The sequence below is a fragment of the Xiphophorus couchianus genome, chromosome 8, assembly GCF_001444195.1.
Source record: "Xiphophorus couchianus chromosome 8, X_couchianus-1.0, whole genome shotgun sequence".
Classification (NCBI taxonomy): Eukaryota; Metazoa; Chordata; class Actinopteri; order Cyprinodontiformes; family Poeciliidae; genus Xiphophorus; species Xiphophorus couchianus.
Window position 1 is genome coordinate 19,772,461 of NC_040235.1, and position 17,355 is coordinate 19,789,815.

The following is a 17,355-nucleotide window of genomic DNA, read 5'->3' on the forward strand; positions in this document are numbered from 1 at the left end:
TTCTCCGGTTATTCAGAGTGAGAGCTCGTTTGTTTGGCACCGCTCTGCTGCCGCCAGAGGGCAAAAAAACGAAACTGCTTTCTGTACTCCTTGTTGAGCTAGATACTTTTTGCTTTGAAATTGCACTGGTTTCTTACACGGCATCTAAATATTTTGAGAGAATTTGTCTAAAGAGTGAAATACATTTAAGAATGATACAGAGAAACTCTATGTAAACGATATGTTTATGTTAAGAGCACCTGTCAGTTCAAGAACAGGAAATTTCACTCCAGTGAACATAAAGCAAAATGAAAGAGCGTTTGTATTTCACCTCTTGCTTGAAACATTTTATGGTGAGACCTGTGGGAGATGGGGAACATATGGAGCTGAAAGTTTTGTGACCCTCTCAGTCTCCCCATGTCCATCTGTTCCCTCATCCTTTGGGGTTAAAGCTCCAGGCAGGGGCTTTTTCTGGACAGTTTTCTGCTCCACAGAATTATAGTCCAAATTTGGTGGGGGAGGCTGTTAAAACATAAGTTAAGATGGGAGATATAGATGAAAATGTTTTAATTTCTGAGGTGACCCTTTAGATTTTGCACATTATTTGTGTTAATAATACAAATAGTTGGAGTCCTGCAGCGTTTAATGTTTAAGGCTCCATAAGGTGCACTGCACATACATATCCACAGCAAACAGTGCAGAACTATGAAATAAGTTGTATCACAACAAAAGCATTTAAAGTGGACTGAAAAATGTTTTATGTTACACATAATTCAGACTTGCTCTGAAAAAACCCTTCTAATCAAATGATGTTTGAGTTAAATGCCTAATGGGGAGAGGAGGAAAAAGTAACCCCAATGATTTTCACGTCCTCCATTAAGTTAATAACCTGATGCATCTCATTTGGGATTTTATTTACACAAAGTAGTGTGCAATTGTGAAATACAAGAAAAAAATGTGTTGCTTTCAGAACTTTGTGCATATACAAATATAAAAAGTTAGAGTCAAGGGGCTACATTAAAAAAAACAGCTTACTTGATGAAGGAGGAACACAAGTCAATGTATTTAATGAGATTTTATTTGATAGACAAACTTTAAGAAGTTAATAACTGCAAAGTGGAAAATTAACACCCATCCTCTACCACCTAAAGCATGGTGGTGGTAGTATCATGCTGTAGAGATGGCCTTCTCCAGGGAATGGGGAAGCTGGTATGGAAGAGGAATGGAGGTAAATATAAGGTTTGGTGAAGAGGTGCATCTTTCAGCATGGCGACGGTGTTAACGTAAGCTTACAACCAGAGTTACGATGAAATCCTGTAGGTTAAAACATGTTCATGTGTTGGTCCAGTCAAAGTCCAGGCCCAAGTCCAATCAGCATCTCAATCAGCGTCTGACAAGATTTGAAAACTGATGGCCACAGATAATTTCTCTCTAATCTGACAGAGTTTAAACTAATTACAAAGAAAACTTTCAAAACACTTTCTGCTGTAACGGCACCAAAAACTGACAAATTGCAAAGGGGGCTGAAAACAAATGCTAACTATGTTTAAGAAAATTCCATGCAGTCCCAAGTTTTAGACATTTAATCTGTGAAAGTACACTTCATTGACACAAAATCATTAAAGATTATTGTTTTAATGCTTAATCTACTGCAAAAAGAAAAATAATATACATAGAAAACGTCACATTTTTGACTAGTATTGATCTGTGAGACATAATCAATATTGAATGGTCCCGTCACGGTGGGGCGGGCTGTCCATAATCAGACATCCCCGCCCAGACTCTAATCCCATTGGTGCATCGGGATGCCAAAGCCGTCGGGGTCCAGCTGGAAGGGAGGCGGTGATTGGTCGGGGTGTGCTTACAGTTGAGTCCGTCCGTTTCACGGTGCTGGAGGACGGAGGGGGGGCTACAGGGGATCATTTCCATGGACCATCTGTCTCGCTGGCTGCGCTCACAACAAAGAAGGACCCAGGATGGTGTTAGTCCATGTTGGATATCTGGTTCTCCCCGTCTTCGGCTCAGTTAGAAATAGAGGTATGACTAGATTTTACGTTGTTGCTGTCTTTTTTTTCTCTCTCTTTCTTATCCTAACCCCCGCCGCTACATTTTCTCGGCGTTTCCTTCCCGTTAGTGTCGATAAAGATTATGTAAATAAGAGTTGACACCTGCTATAGCTGGAAATAAGAAGCGATGGGGAGACAAACATTAGCCGTCCTGCTCGCTGCAGCGCCGCTTCTAAATGAAGCCCCGGCAGGAAAGGCGTTAACGCGCCCGGAGCCGAATGAGGGCAGCTAAAGCGAGAAGAGTCGGGGAGGTGTTTGTTTTATGGTGGCCCGCAGGCCTGCAAATCGCAGCTGTCAGATTTTCAGGCTCGCTTTTGTTTTATCCTCGGCGCCGTCTTCCTTTATCTGCGCGATTTGGTCTCTGTCGCATTTGGAGCCGCTTCGCTTTTAAGCAAGTGTAGTTCAACACGATTCAGGCCAACCCAAGTATTTCTATCCAAATACTAACAAATAATCCGTGTGACAGGGAGGCTGTTCGCTCCTTTGTGTTGATGACGTGCGTTCATTTTTCTGAGCTTGTTTTAATATCTCTTAAGTTTAATTACAGCCTCCCTGACATAAATGTCTTTGGAGTATTTAAGGGCACTAGGATTGCTTTTTTTCCTTATGCAAATCCTTGAAATTTCGACGAATGAAACATAAAATGAAGAAACAAACAAAGGTTCAAATCAGATTGAAATGTCCTTTAAGAAGAGGGGAATAAAAATCACTGGTTCAATAATGATAAAAAAAATAAATATAAACTAGAAGTATAGCTCTAGAATATATTGAGTTGTTTATAAATGAACAGAAATATGCCTAAAAATTGTGTTTATTTGGCCAAAGGGGAAAAAAATGGTTTACATTAGAATTGTTGCTTTCACAATGTCTAGAATCGTAAATTTAAAAACTGAAATTCTTATCAAATGTGTTCAACTGGCTTTAAAAAACTAAAACCTTCTTTTCAAATGTGTTTCTTTGGCCATAAGTATTGGGGAAAAAATCACTTTTTTTTTCTTTTTTCTTTTTTTTTTTTTACATTTTATGGCCAAATCAATACATAGGACACACATAGATTATCAATGTCAAAACTACTCTTGGTGGAGAAAAAAATGAAAAGCATGTGCCTCTTGAATTTGTAGAATTGGTCATTTAAAAAAAAAAAAGTAGCTTCGATTTGAATGTCTTAATTCGGCCAATCAAAACAGAGATATGCCTCTTAAGTGCAGCAGGCTATCTGTGTCGATTATGTAATAATAATAATAGTAGCAATAGCAGTATTAGTTATTTTGATTGTTAAAACTACATGCAGTAGCACCAATGATTTCATTGTGCTTTTATTTGTGTTCTTTTTTCCTGTTCCATAGTATCGAGGCTGGCTCTACATTCCGCATTTCTCAGACCTTTGTCCCCCTCCATTGTGTAGCTAACGATCATCTGCTGCTGTCTGCCGTAGCCTCTGCCTGTTCTCTGCATCTAGCTGTATTGTGAACCCCCTTCTTCCTCATTTCCTCTTTCCATCCGAAGAAGACATTGGCATTAAAACAGACAAACAAACAAACCGAGCTCCCACTCATACCGTATCCTTCTGTGTAACAGACTAAAGAATAACACTCTTTATTTTTCTGTAGGAAAAACAGTTTGTCTTGATTTAAACTGTCATGTTGCTCTTTAGTGGATAACCCATTGTAGAGTTTACTACAGGCTGTCATTGTGATTCTCCCATTCAGTGTGGATAGACTACATTCTGCTGTAAATTTCTGTAAAGTGGATACATTTTGATCCTCCCGGATTCGATTACAGCCAGGCTTGATCGAACTGTCTTGACTACCGTCTCCATTCTGTATTTGCCAAAAGGTGCATTGTACCAGCAGTTTGTTGTTGTACTCAAGCCAAGCAGCTGCTTTTACGCTATGTGTAATCCAAATTATCAATTGGACATCATTCTAGGACGCCGACGTCACAAATTAATTGAGGCTTTCTCACCCCCCCGATGGTCCACTGCACCTGTTTTAAAAGCGCTGCCCAAACAGCTGGCCATAACCCCGTCCATGTGTCCAAGCCTGTGTTCCCGCTAGCCGAATTGATTTCACAGTAAATTGGCGAGATGCGGCTCTAACTCATTGTGCCATTTTTGAAAATAACCCACTATCATGCACAGCCTACCCTCCTTCTCGCCCCCTCTTCCTCCTTTTCAAATCCTCCAGCGCCTCCAGAATGCTATCCATTTTACAGGGATGTGTATATCCTGCACTGCTGTAGAACTCCTTTTAGAACCAAAATGTCTTTAATTTCTTATTTTTTATTCTTTGGTTGTGGTTTTCTACCTTATGGGTTTTTTTTTTGTATTAGAACCTAATGCATGTTCATTTTATACTTTTGTTTTTTTTGTGTTTTTTTTTCCACATTGAACAACAGATTCTAATGTAATCTTTGTGTAGAGATGTCCCTGCTGTACTGAAATGTGCTGTAAGCATACACATCTACTCATTGGATGCTGCTTCTCTTCTGTTAACCCTACAGAGAGCATGGTCAGGCCTTGTCTTTGGTCTTATTTGCATGGTACTACAATAGCTTTGTAGGTTTATATAATATTATTATTACTATTATCACACAGTGCCACTCATACTAATATTTCCCAATAAAGACTGTAGTTCTCTTCTTAACCTTCAGTGTGCTTTTTGCTGATTTCCATGTGTTCCCTCCTTCCTCCCTCGCCCACTGTGCTGTCACTAAGACAGTCCTCCTCACTCTATGTATGTGCTCTCATTTCTCAGCCGTCTTTGACAGAGTCTCCTCAAAGTTGCTGACTTGGCTTGTTTTTGGAGCCATGGCAACCTTTTACCCATTTAACAAAAAAAACAAAACAAAAGGACTGATATTTCCTTTTCTCTTACGTCATCAACTTAAATCATTTCACTATAAAACAAAGCACTTCCTCCTTCGCATCAACTCATTGGTGTTTATTGGTGTTGAATTACAATAGGGATCTCTGTTAATTGAAAATTACCGCATCCAGCGCCCTCCACAGTTATTGGTTTAAGAAATGCTCTTTATTCCACATTAAGAAGTATATTTTTATTTAAATTTATGATTAAAACAATTGATAGCATTCTCACTCTTTTTGCCCGTAGGAAAGGAGTTGGTCGTCTCGTACATCTTGCTAACTTCAAACATACAGAGGGATGAGTCTTTGGGAAAACAATCCCACAGGATTGTGGGTTATGGTATTTTACAGTCTTTATGGTGTTATCATGATTGCTAAAGTCTTTGGAAGATATACAAGCATACAGCATTACAGTTCTCCACCGTACTTGATGGTGGCCGTGAGATTTTTTTTTTCTCGTATTAAAGTTGGTTTTACATCAAACCCAAAGTGCTAGTTGAAATAAAAATAAATAAATTCAGGCTGCGCTAACCAGAGCACTTGGTACAAGTTAAAGTTTTACAAGTTAACATCTTTCACATTTATGTTTGTGATAGTAGGACATTCACAGAAAAGACATGGCTTCCAAAACACTGGTTGGTATTTACACGGCGTCCATTAGTCGATACAAAGACCTGGTGACCCCAACTCTTTGCTGTAGTATTTATTTATTTTTTTAAACTTTCTCACTATCCTTTCCGTGAATGGTGCCAAAATAAACTTTATTTTCTATCCTTGATGATATTTTTTTCAGTTGGCTTACATTTTTTATTTATTGCTCTCACTGTAAACTTAAGAAAGTGTGGGTGAGTAGCTGTTGAAATTTCCGGACTTTTGAAGGTCAAGACATGTCCTTCTTAAATAACATTTTTGTTTTGAAAAGCAGCCAACGTGGATTACCTCTGTCACATCATATCCATGCCCCAAGGAATCAAAAAGTGATTAAACAAAAATAAATATAAAAATCTATCAGTAAATGCATTTAACACTGCTGACCATCAATAATTGAGGAGCCTTAAGATTTGTTAATATTCATTATTGTTTTTTTTCCTCAAGTAATCAAAAGACCTACATTTAAGGTTGATGTTTTTTTTTTTAGTTCGGGTTTAGGTTACAAATTTAGTTTAGCACTTATCACATATCTCTACAATGGGGCCAATAACTGCCAGGTGCTGCAGCTGTTTGTCTCATTTGCTTTTAAACTAGTTGGGTATTTGCAGATACATTAATGTATTTCCCTGGTTGCACAAATAAGTTGTTAAAAATGTATCATAAAGTAAAATAAACAACAAAAAAAGAAATCTGGCAAATTTATTATACTGTACTAAATATATCAAATGTTTTTTGTGTTTTTTTTTTTTTACTCTGGTCATGGCTGGTCATGTTAAATTTGATATCTACAATATATAAATATATATATGTTTCAAATATTTTTTTAACCAACTGGTTACCTTGTATTTAAAAGCTCTTCCTTTAAACCTTCAAAAAGCCGTACTTTTTGTGTAATTCTACAGAATGTGATAAAAGGACTAAAAAAAAAAAAACCCCAGTTTGGGTTTATTGGTGCACCATATGTCTAATTCTGAAGTCAAATGATCCGATTTTTATGAACTGAGGTGCTTTTCTTTCAAACTGAGCACATCCGAGGTAATGGGAATGAAATGGTCTACGACAACGCTTCGATACGGGGATTCAGCCATTATTTGCGAGATTAAAAGAAGCAGTCAGACAAGTCAGCTTAGTCAGATCATTCTACTTTATTTATTTTTGTCTGTATCATGTGAATAATGCAGGTAATGGTAGACTAAAATAGAAACTTGAATCAAACATTTAACAGTTCACTTATGGTTTTATGAAGGTGATGTCAAAGACACACCCTTTGAACTCTTTCACATTTTGTCACGTTCCAACCACAAGCCTCCTATTTTAATAGGAAATTATGTGATAAACCAACCCAGTATGACGTATAGTTGTGAGGTGGAAGGAAAATTATGGTTTCATGCAATTACATCTGCTGGTGTTTTGGTGTGTCTGACAATCTCTACTATTGTTTTTGTAAAACGGATGGAGATCATCTGAACAGAAACGGTCAAGTCCTGCCACAGATTCCTGATAGATGTGTTGGACCATTCCAGCACATCTATTTGATCTAACCCACTTCATAGTGGTTTGGCTGTATGTGAAGTTTTTGTTTCCAGGATTGCCCTGTATTTAGCTCCATCCATCTTTTTTCCCATCAGCTCTGGTCAACTTCCTTGTCCTTGCAGAAGAAAAGCATCCCAAACCATGATGTTGCCACCACCACATTTTACCAAGCCAAAGGTGTTATGGCTGATGTGCAGGTTTGGTTTCACCTGACAAGACTGGCTTGCTGACTTGTTGGTTTACTACATAAAATCTTAATTAAAACACATCAAATTTCACAGTTGAAATCTGACAAAATGTGGAAAAGTTCAATAAGCATTCATATTTTTGCAAGATACCTGCAAGCAAAGATGTAGGGGTTATTAAAAGAAACTAATCTTTCTCACCCAACTGTCTTTGAAAATTAGTAGAACAAATTTTGTCAAATTTATAAATAAACACTTCAATTGCGAAGCAGCGAGATGCTGCTTGCCGTTTTGGAAGATAAATAAGCGAAGCACGCAGTGTGTGTACCAGCAATTTAGGAAAGCAAAGCCCATTAAGTTGAAATTAGAGCAGTTGATAAGGTTTTGTAACATTGTAAGTTACCTTTGATTTGAACCATGGAAGTCAAAATGGTGTCGAGAGTATCTCATTACACTGTTGTCACGGTCTGGCTGTGATTTTTCATCTCAAAAAGTATTTCGAGTCTGCCTCTAAATGCACGTTCTGTCAAACATTAAGATACTTTAAATATACAACTACAAATGTAAGGAGCGTTAGAAGTTAGGACTAATTGCTGTCTTGAGTTTTACCACTCCTACTAGTTCAGGGAGTCAGATATTATTCATGCGCAGAGACAGAAGGAGTGCTTCAGTGAGATGCAGCCATGCAAGCTTGGCACATTTCTTCCCAAACTCCAGCGACAAAGAGTTTTAAATAACTCAACAGCTGCAATGCATGATGCTCCTCTGCAGTGGCTGTGCTCCAACTGTGAAACTATCCCGTGTCCTTATTTAACAAGCAGTGCAGCTGCACGACGACGCAGCTTACGCCTGTGAGTTCATCAGGTGAGCTGATTTTTTGTTTTATTGTGTGACGTGATGATGAATGGAAGAAACACAGAACACGATTATGTTGGGATCCGGTGAGCTGCAGCGATGGAAGCTGAAGGAGATGAGGCAGGTTTCATGTCAGCCTGCTGCAGTCTCAAGTGGGCGGGGCTTATCGGCTGTCACTCACGCAGGGAAACCATGCTGCAGCCAGATTGTGGGGGAGGGGCAGCCGGGGCTTAGGCTTTGAGATGACGAGCTGATTTTCTTAGGTTTACTGGGTTTCTGGGTGGATGGTTTGCTCTCTGCCAGAAAAAAAAGGGATTTTATGTCTGAAAGTCAGAAATTTCACATCATGGCAGTTTGTCCTTGTAGCTCTGCATTACCTCAGTTTCAAATATCAGCAGGTCAGGGTGTGAAAACATGATGTTTATAACAGGCTTCAGACAGTGTCCACTTTTACAAAGTCAGATGCCCCCAGCACACAGCAACGTATGTACAGCAGCCAGAAACCAATGCGAAATATCAAGTGTGCCATTTCTGCTCTACTTCCTCAGCCAAATGTTTAGTTCTGCCTTTCTGGGTTCACTGGCTTCTTCTGTCCTGGGGCTAAATGCAGCTAAGTGAAAACATGGGGGGAAAAAAGGCAGCAATGCTATGTCTGGTTAATTATCAGCAGCTAATTAGCGTAGCTTTGTCAAAACATTGTGGGTAAAGTATGTTAAATATAACTTAAGAGCATGTTAGCTAAAAGGCTTGGTACGTTGCGAAAAGCATTCAATGAATAATCATTTCTCCTGGTTTTATAATGTACAGATCAAAGTAACATCATGTTGCTGTCTAGGCTTTTTCCCCCCCCACAGACAAATCCTGAAAAGGGTCACCAATGACAGGGTTGGGCCCTCTATACTGCTTGGTTCCTAGCTTTTTAATAGAACTAGAGTATTATCATAACTTATGAGTTATCATAAGTTATGAGTTATTTTTTCATTTTTGATTATTGAAATAAAAAATGTGATCATTTGATTTCAATAATAGTTTCGGCCAACAGGAGGTAGCTGGTTATCTGTATTTAATCAGTGTTCATAATCCTCTGAAATTCAGAAGAGTAAACTGGTACACACATTGATCAGAACCACAATCATTACAAAACAGTCTGTAAAATAAAATATTTCATAAATAACTTAGAAATAAATGTGAGAAATATGTATTCTTGTGTTAGGTCATGGACATTAAACCCATAGCTCATGAAAAATGCCTAACAAGTGAGAAAAAAAAGGCATTTAGTGGTCTAGGTATGAAAGAAGACTACAACTTTTTTTATTGACAGCCTTACTTCTGTATTGACTATTAGCTTGTCCTAAACAATGTCTAACTTTTGCTGTAAACATTGAACAACCTTCTAGTGTTAAAATAGTTTGAAAATAATTATTAGAAAAATAAATCGTAAGCCAATCCCCCAACTTAGACACATAGTGTCACTCTATATTACTGAGGAGCAGATTATAATTGTCTAATTGAGCATGAAACAGTGAAAATCTAGTTGGTGTTGAAGTACGACACCATGAACAGTCCACCCTCCAAATCCCACTGGTCCAGAAACCCTCAGAGCTTTCTGAAAAGTTGAAATAGCATTTTCTTTTTGTTCCTACTCTAAGCTCTCTCCAGCCCCAATTTGTCTGAGCAGAGAGTAATTTGTATTGATTGACTTTGATGCCATCTAATGGCTTTTCTCTCTCTCATATTAAGTGGAAATGGAGGCATGTCTTTTTTTTTTCAGCGTGCTCAGCTGTATCTTCTGAGGTGCCTTTTTGTTATCAGGTTCATTACAAGAAGTAGGGAGTTTAATATTCCTTCAAATAGCTGGCATAATATAGAGCTCAAATTCTTTGGGTTAAGAAGCCCCGGACTACAGATAAGTGCCATCCTAAAATTATTCTTTGAATAAACGGTATGCAGGCCCTGAGGAGCGTGGAAGTGAGGCCTGACGTTTCTTACTCAGCTTCAGATTTGTTTTTGCTGTCTCGTATTGCCAATATGTCCATTCTGAGGTTTCTCTCTCTATTTAAAGGATCACAGGCCTCTCACCGCTTGCCTTTATGTCACATAGGAGCGCACTTCAGCAGGCATCAGCACAGCCATGCTACCTCCTGCCGACATTTTCACCTGGGCGCTCCCCAGGCTCCCATCTCAGCAGAATTCCCTCTCGGACATGCCGGCCAGCCCCCGCAGGCAGGCTTGGCCGCCCACCTGCCCCCTACGCACCACCCGACTCTCACTGCCCTGCCTGCACCGCCTCAGTTTCAGGACGTGCCAGGGCCTTCATTCCTACCTCAGGCTTTACACCAGCAATACCTCATCCAGCAGCAGCTCATTGAAGCGCAGCACCGCAGGATCCTTCCCCACTCCTCCAGGTAGTGAAGGTGCCGCATGCAAACGCACATGCGTACGCTCAGAGATTTGAATCCAAACCCTCTGAATTGCATTGCAGAAGAACCCAGGAGCGCATTCCTCTGAATTCTCATCGGTTGCATTCGGGTTATGAGTACTCCCCTCCCATCCACGTCCCTCAGCCAATAACGCAGCAGCCACGGTACCTGGCTGAAGGCACCGACTGGTGAGTCCCCATCTGACATTAACAGGAATCCTGCAGAGTTGAGAAATTGTCCCAGCTATTCCTCTCTGTACTCATCTGTCTGTCACATTGGCTGGCAAGAGTAATAATGCTGATTTAGTCCCATGCCTGTCTGTCTCTGCAGGGATCTCAGTGTTGACGCTGGCCTCCCTCATCAGTACCAACTCCAGCAGCTTCCGCAGCACTATCAGCATTACCTGGCCTCCCCTCGAATGCACCACTTCCCGAGGAACACGTCATCTGCCCAAGTGGTATGCTGTGTTATTCTCTGTGGATGTCTTTTTTGATGTTCTAGGTTCTGGATGCATGTAAAGAATGAACAGTAGCCATGCAATCCAAAACACAACAGCAAAAGACCAAGAATAATGATCAATATAGAATTATTTGAACAATTAAGGATACAGAAGCGAGTCACGCAATGAAAGCAAAAGATAGGAAGCTGAAAAAGCCAATACTGTTTTGTTTTTTTTAACCCTATCATAAATAGTGAAAACCGGGGTGAAAATGGTTTGATAGCCATTCACGATAAAGATTTTTTAATGATTATTTGGAGAGATATTATATTTTTTTGCCATGTCATAAGGTAAACAAAAATACATGAATGACACATTTGAACAAATATGATACTCCTTCAACATTGCTTAGTTATCTCTTGTCTCTTAAGCTCTCAGTGGGTGTATCCGATCTGAATGATTAATCTAATGTCTGTGTGTGTGCGCCATTTAAAGCAGGAACTGCAGCAATGCGTGGGTAATTTGGGCCACTTATAGGGGGGATTCTGTAATCTTCATATTTTCTTTCTTTGTACACATTTTATGCTATTATATTTTTATAACAGATATTTTTGTTGTTTGTATAAATGATCATTTCTTTTTTTGTTTTTGGTCGTAAATCTCAAGGTACACTAGAGATTTCTTTAGAATTAATTTCGATAGATTTCACCGCTCTGTTTAAAGCTTCAGGAGAATCTCTGCTAAAAAAAAAAAAAATTAATTAAACACTATTTCTATTTTATTTTCTCATATTGATACCCACCCCCAACATGGACAATTCACACTCCCACCTTCTGGCCTGACGGTCAACGGCCACATTTACAATTGAAGAAGGGATGCTAATTTGAGCCATCAGAGTCATCAGGGTGGACTCCGGCCTTTTGGCCCTGTTGAGCCGATATGGGAAGGACTCGAAAACCGTACCATGCTAGTGTTAAATTCATACTAAATCAAAAATATGCCAGGGCATCAATGATTTTAGATATGAAATTACAAAATTGTATGTCTCGTTATTAGAAAAACGTAAATTCTAGCTTTTCTAATTCTGTAAACATTGTTCTTCGACCAGGTTGTTCATGAAATCAGAAATTATCCATATCCCCAGCTGCATCTGTTAGCACTGCAAAGTCTGAATCCCTCGAGGCACGCCACTGCTGTGCGAGAAAGCTACGAGGTAAATCCTCTTAAGTGTGTAGATATGTCAGTCAACAAATCACTAACTGCTGTCTTCACTTCAACAACAAAACAATTCTCAGCTCAGTGTCCTTTAAGTGTTTCCTCCAAGCGTGCCGTCATTCTCGTGAACGTCTGCCGTTTGAACAGGAGCTGCTGCAGCTCGAGGATCGACTGGGAAGTGTCAGCAGAGGAGCTGTCCAAACAACCATAGAGAGATTCACCTTTCCACATAAATACAAGAAGGTACTGCAGATGACAAGATTTGTGCAGTCACACTTTAAGCATTTAAGATTTTGATTGTTTTCAGATAGGTTTTACTTTTTGTCATCTGATGTGCTAACAGAGAAAGCCTCTGCAGCTAAAGATTGGGGAGGAGGAGGAGGAAACAGATGTGGATGAGAAGTGTACCATCTGTTTGTCCATGCTGGAAGATGGAGAGGATGTCAGGTGGGTGATGCTTCATAGCTGCAAAATCGATGCAATATATTTATTTATTTATTTATTTATTTATTTATTTATTTATTTGTCCCTCTTGAATTAAACAAATAGATCAGTGGGATTGTAGTCCTGTTAGCAACTGGCTCATTTATCTTAGAATCTAGACTGGATGATACATGCAGTGGGTACAAGTGTAAAAATGTCAGTTTGCTCAGTGTTCACGGGATGATGCTTTGCTCTGAGCAGTTGCTAGGCAACTACAGTAGTAGATATTGATGTTGCTGATGATGGCCAAGAAGTGATCCACCTCCTGACCCTCAATTTACACTCACAGCAAAAATCAATTACACTTTATTTCATATCAGGCTGGATATATCAGGAATAATATTATCTTTTTCTGACTGCACCTTAAAATGAGGTAAAAAACTGCTGATGAAATTATGGGCTCACTGCTATAAAATCACCTTTCTGATGTCTGTTTTGGCGGTTTGCTGCTCTGAAACGTTCAGGCGCGTGTTAACACAATGCCAGCATAAGTATTTATTTTTTAGAAAGTTTGTTGTAGATTCTCTTCATCATATAAAGGACATTTTAAATCAGATTGAGTTTCAGTATTGTAGGTGAAAGACTAATCACAAGTAAATTTGTTCAATTTAATTTTTGGTCTTCTCCGGGACCATGAATTTTTGAAAAATACCCAATGAATTTACCAAATGTCAAAGTCCTCAACCTGCAGAAACAACAGATTTATTTGGCTATTCAAAATTTTAAAAAGAAGCAAAAGTGTATTATCAAGCACTTGTGCTTATTTGTTGTTGTCATGCACGGTGGTGGAAGACTCATGACTTGGGCTTGTTTTGTAACCAGAGGAACTGTTCCCCTTGCACTGAGCCCACCAGGTGCTCTTTTGTACTAAGTGGAAGTAAAGTTACTTTTTGTAATTTAAAGGACACACACAATAAAAATTGTAAACTTTACAGTTCTACGAGCGACACTTAAGTAGCGTGTGGATCTATTCCTTAAAGAACCAGTTCAGGAACGGAATCTTATGGGGGAATGAAAGCAGAACCCCATGGGGGAAAGAAAGAGTGTTGGTTTACAGCAAATGGAGACTCCGCTGTCTGATAAGTGAGTGGGGAATGATGACTAAACATAAGCTATATCTATGCCTGGATAAACAAATGCATCTCCCTTGGTTTTAAATGTTTCTAGCAACCACATAACGGGGCTCTTTAGGAGAGTCTATGTGACTCCATAATGTTGTCTCTTTGTCTTCCAGGCGATTGCCATGCATGCACCTCTTCCACCAGGGTTGCGTGGACCAGTGGTTGGCTACCAGCAGGAAGTGTCCAATATGCCGGGTTGACATCGAAACACAGCTGAACCCCGACAGCTGATGAGATTTGACTCCTTGTGATTCACTCAGTCATGTGAGATTCCTCTCTCTCTTCCATCTCGGCTCAGCAGCCTTGCCCCGACCCCCATGCCTTCTTCTCCACTTGGTGGGTGCTTTGCCAAATGTCTCCAGACTTCACGCGACACGAAACCCCCCCTCTAATTAATGCTTTATTGAGCCAAGCCAGGACTACACGAGAGGCCACGAAAGACTCTCTTTATATAGAAGCACATCCTCTTGGGACGCAAACGACACTGGAACACAAAACCACACACTTTCTCATGTACACAGGGTTTACTTGTAGCTTGCTGGTCGTGAGTGGGGTGTTGTTGCAGTTGTGATGTTGTACTGTAGGTAGCCACGGGCTGTGTAGCATGTCCTCAAAGCCATGACTTTATGTCTGCAGAGCGGTAAACACGTAACCCACCGAACTGTCTATTTTCTCTAGTTTCTCTGTCTTTTTCTTACTCTGACATAAACATAAGCTTAACAGCTACTAACCGCTCTGATGCCATGTTTACCTAAAGATCTCTGTGGTCGTAGTAGAGTAGCAGTAACCAATAAGTGATACTTGGTGGACTCTCGCCTTCTTGGGTCGAAGCACTAGCTAGCTGAGTGTTTTGATTCCGTCATACAGCTTTGACTTTTTGCAATACAGTCGTACTTTTTGCTCTGGGCGGTGTCACTTGGTTGCCCTCTTGTGCAACCAGAACCCTGGTGACTGAGTGGTGTTGTGTCTAAAATGTTAAAAATAGGCAGAAAGTGTTTTTTGTTTTTTTTTAGTATTTTTATTTTTTTTACCAAAATGCATTTTATTAAGTTAGCTTGGGTCTGCACACAAGTTTTGTGTGTGTGCAGGCGTGTGGGCGCGTGTGTGTGTAACTAAACAAATATGTGTCAGTGGCATGTTGAGTTTGCTTTAAGAGTTAAGAGGTTAAATACTGCAGCCGCCAGAGCTCCTACAAGACACAAAACCAAAAAAAAAAAAAAAAAAGGGATGAAATTACAAGTTCTTATGCACTAGGCATGGGGTGATATGAGATTCTTAAGTTACCATAACTTTCAGTAAATACACCAGAGGGTCATGGTATTATTGTATTTACACAGTAAATTGTTATAAGAATGTAAAGAATTTATTGTTTTAAGACAGAAAATAAACAATTATTCCAAATGCTTCTAAAATATTAGAGCATATTGAAAATCAGGCATGCTTTTATGTTTGACAATTGTTTTAGTTATTTCACCTTTGAAGCACTAGGCTTCCTTTTGCTCAATTTTACACACTTTTGGGCATCTAAATGAAAGGATTGAATGTTCAGCAGTTTTAAAACTGAAAATATATATTTTTTTTAAAAACCCTGGATACCAGAGACTGGCCCATGCCTCTCATGCACTGCAGATGTAGGTGGGAGGATGTAGTTTTCCTTCTGCCTGCATTTTTTTTTCACCTGGAATTGACCCAAACGGCAAAACAAAGTGTACTGACATGCATGTTTCATTGAGGTTTTTAACTGTCAGCTTGGGCAGCGTCACCTTAACTGGGATGGGTGAAAAGATTCCTGCGCATGACTTAGTTAATCTGAGCTCTGACTATCTTCTCAACACTAACAAAAAGAAAGAAAAAAAAAGGTCAGTCAGTGGCTGCTCCCCTGACTCGTAGCTTGTGTTCGTCCTGTCCCCCTTCGATGACGACGGGACTCTCTTGATGTTTACCTTATTGCCTATGAAGAGCAAGCACATATGATAATAGTTATAGCAACAAGCTGTTTTCCTTGAACTTGCATTAGATGTAGATCCATGCAGTGTTTTAGATGGGAGAGGAGTGTTTGGTTTTTTTTCTACATCCTGATCCCATGTGTTTGTGTGACAGGCCTCCCTTTGTGGTTGCTTTGCTGGTTGCTACGCTGTACTCCTAGAACACATAGGGCGTGAGGCGACGAAGGCAGCCTCGCTCTTGCAGTGCACACAGACACAAGACGACGCCACAGCAGGAAAAAACAAAAGAAATCACGTCTTTTTTTTTTTTCTTTCCTTCAGTCCAACAAAGCCATGTTTTAAAGATCACCTTCAGGACCCGCACCGTCCAATGCACTGTGATAGCAAAGGATTATTAGACCTTTCAGTTCCCGTCTTGTGCACTGCGAGTGTTGACACTGCCTCCTCCCATGGTGGAGACATCTGTGATGAAGTTTTCATAGTTTACACAGGGTGTTGTCAGCTGAAATGCCTTAAGTATTTAACAATCATAATTTATTACTAATTGTAGATATTGTGGGGATGTATTTAATTTCATAGAGGTTTTTTTTTCAGAGTGAGAGAAAAAGAGAGAGAGAGCGACTGAATCATAATTTATTTATTTAGAAATAACGAAAAGAAATGCTATGAAAAAAACGATTACCTCATTTTTGCATTGTTGGAAATGGGAATGCTTTGCATGCAGTTGTACTTTTTGAACATTTAAAGTATATTAAAAAAAATTTTGAAAAAAATAGCCCTGCTGTTTGATCTCCACAAGCTGGCTATGCGATGTTTACGGCCCCAGACTGAGCTACTGAGCCTGCTCTCTGTCTGTCTCCCATGTGGTGCTGTGGATCTTAGTTACATTCCATTCAATGCAATCTCTCTGATCCCCCATGCTGTGATGTGGACAAACTGCAATGAAGTGAACCAGTCTTTTAGTTTGTGTTCTGTTTTGCACTCACCTGTTTGATATACATCGGAACCCTCTCACTGGCAAAAGCAAGCAAACAAAAAAAAATCTTTTTGCTTAGACAAATTAACTGGCTTTTATTTTGTATGCTCTCCTTCTTACAGCGCACTGTCTTAACGTCTTATTCAAGCATGTTCCTTTTTGGCCACTTTTGTATTTGTCTTTGTCTTTGATTCTAGCGATCTTGGATTCTGTTTCAAAAAAACAAAAACAAAAAAAAACTTCGAAGACATAAGCATAACAAGTGCCTCGCTTTAGGTGTACTGAGATATTTCTATGACACTGAAAACCACCAACAACAATCAGTCCATGAAGCCCCCTGCCTTATTGGTTGCATAAATAATTGAAGGAGTGGAGCTAAGATGCTGAAAGCCATTCTAATTAAAGAGACGGTTCAGATTTTGTTTTTTGGGGTTCTGTGGAGAGATTCAGAGCAGATCTTAACCCTAACCTTAGCTTAACTAGCACATAATGTTTTGCTCAATGCTAACCTCTATAGGTTAGCACAAATATGATGAATAACTGTTTACTTATTTATTAATTGCTCCACAAATACCTTTCCTGCAGCCAGCTGCTTAGGAGACATGCCACTCATGGTTTGC

The 17,355-nt window shown here is 39.5% G+C and overlaps 1 protein-coding gene across 1 annotated transcript; it reads left to right on the top strand.

Moving 5' to 3' along the window:
* Positions 1-1,687: 1,687 nt before the first annotated feature.
* ark2ca (arkadia (RNF111) C-terminal like ring finger ubiquitin ligase 2Ca) lies at positions 1,688-16,801 on the top strand. Its single transcript, XM_028026277.1, is given in 9 exon segments — positions 1,688-1,881; positions 1,884-2,016; positions 10,237-10,540; positions 10,618-10,743; positions 10,886-11,012; positions 12,103-12,207; positions 12,357-12,452; positions 12,553-12,656; positions 13,927-16,801. Coding segments are annotated over 9 exon segments (1,287 nt in total). The 5' UTR covers positions 1,688-1,707; the 3' UTR covers positions 14,045-16,801.
* The last annotated feature ends 554 nt before the right edge of the window (positions 16,802-17,355 follow it).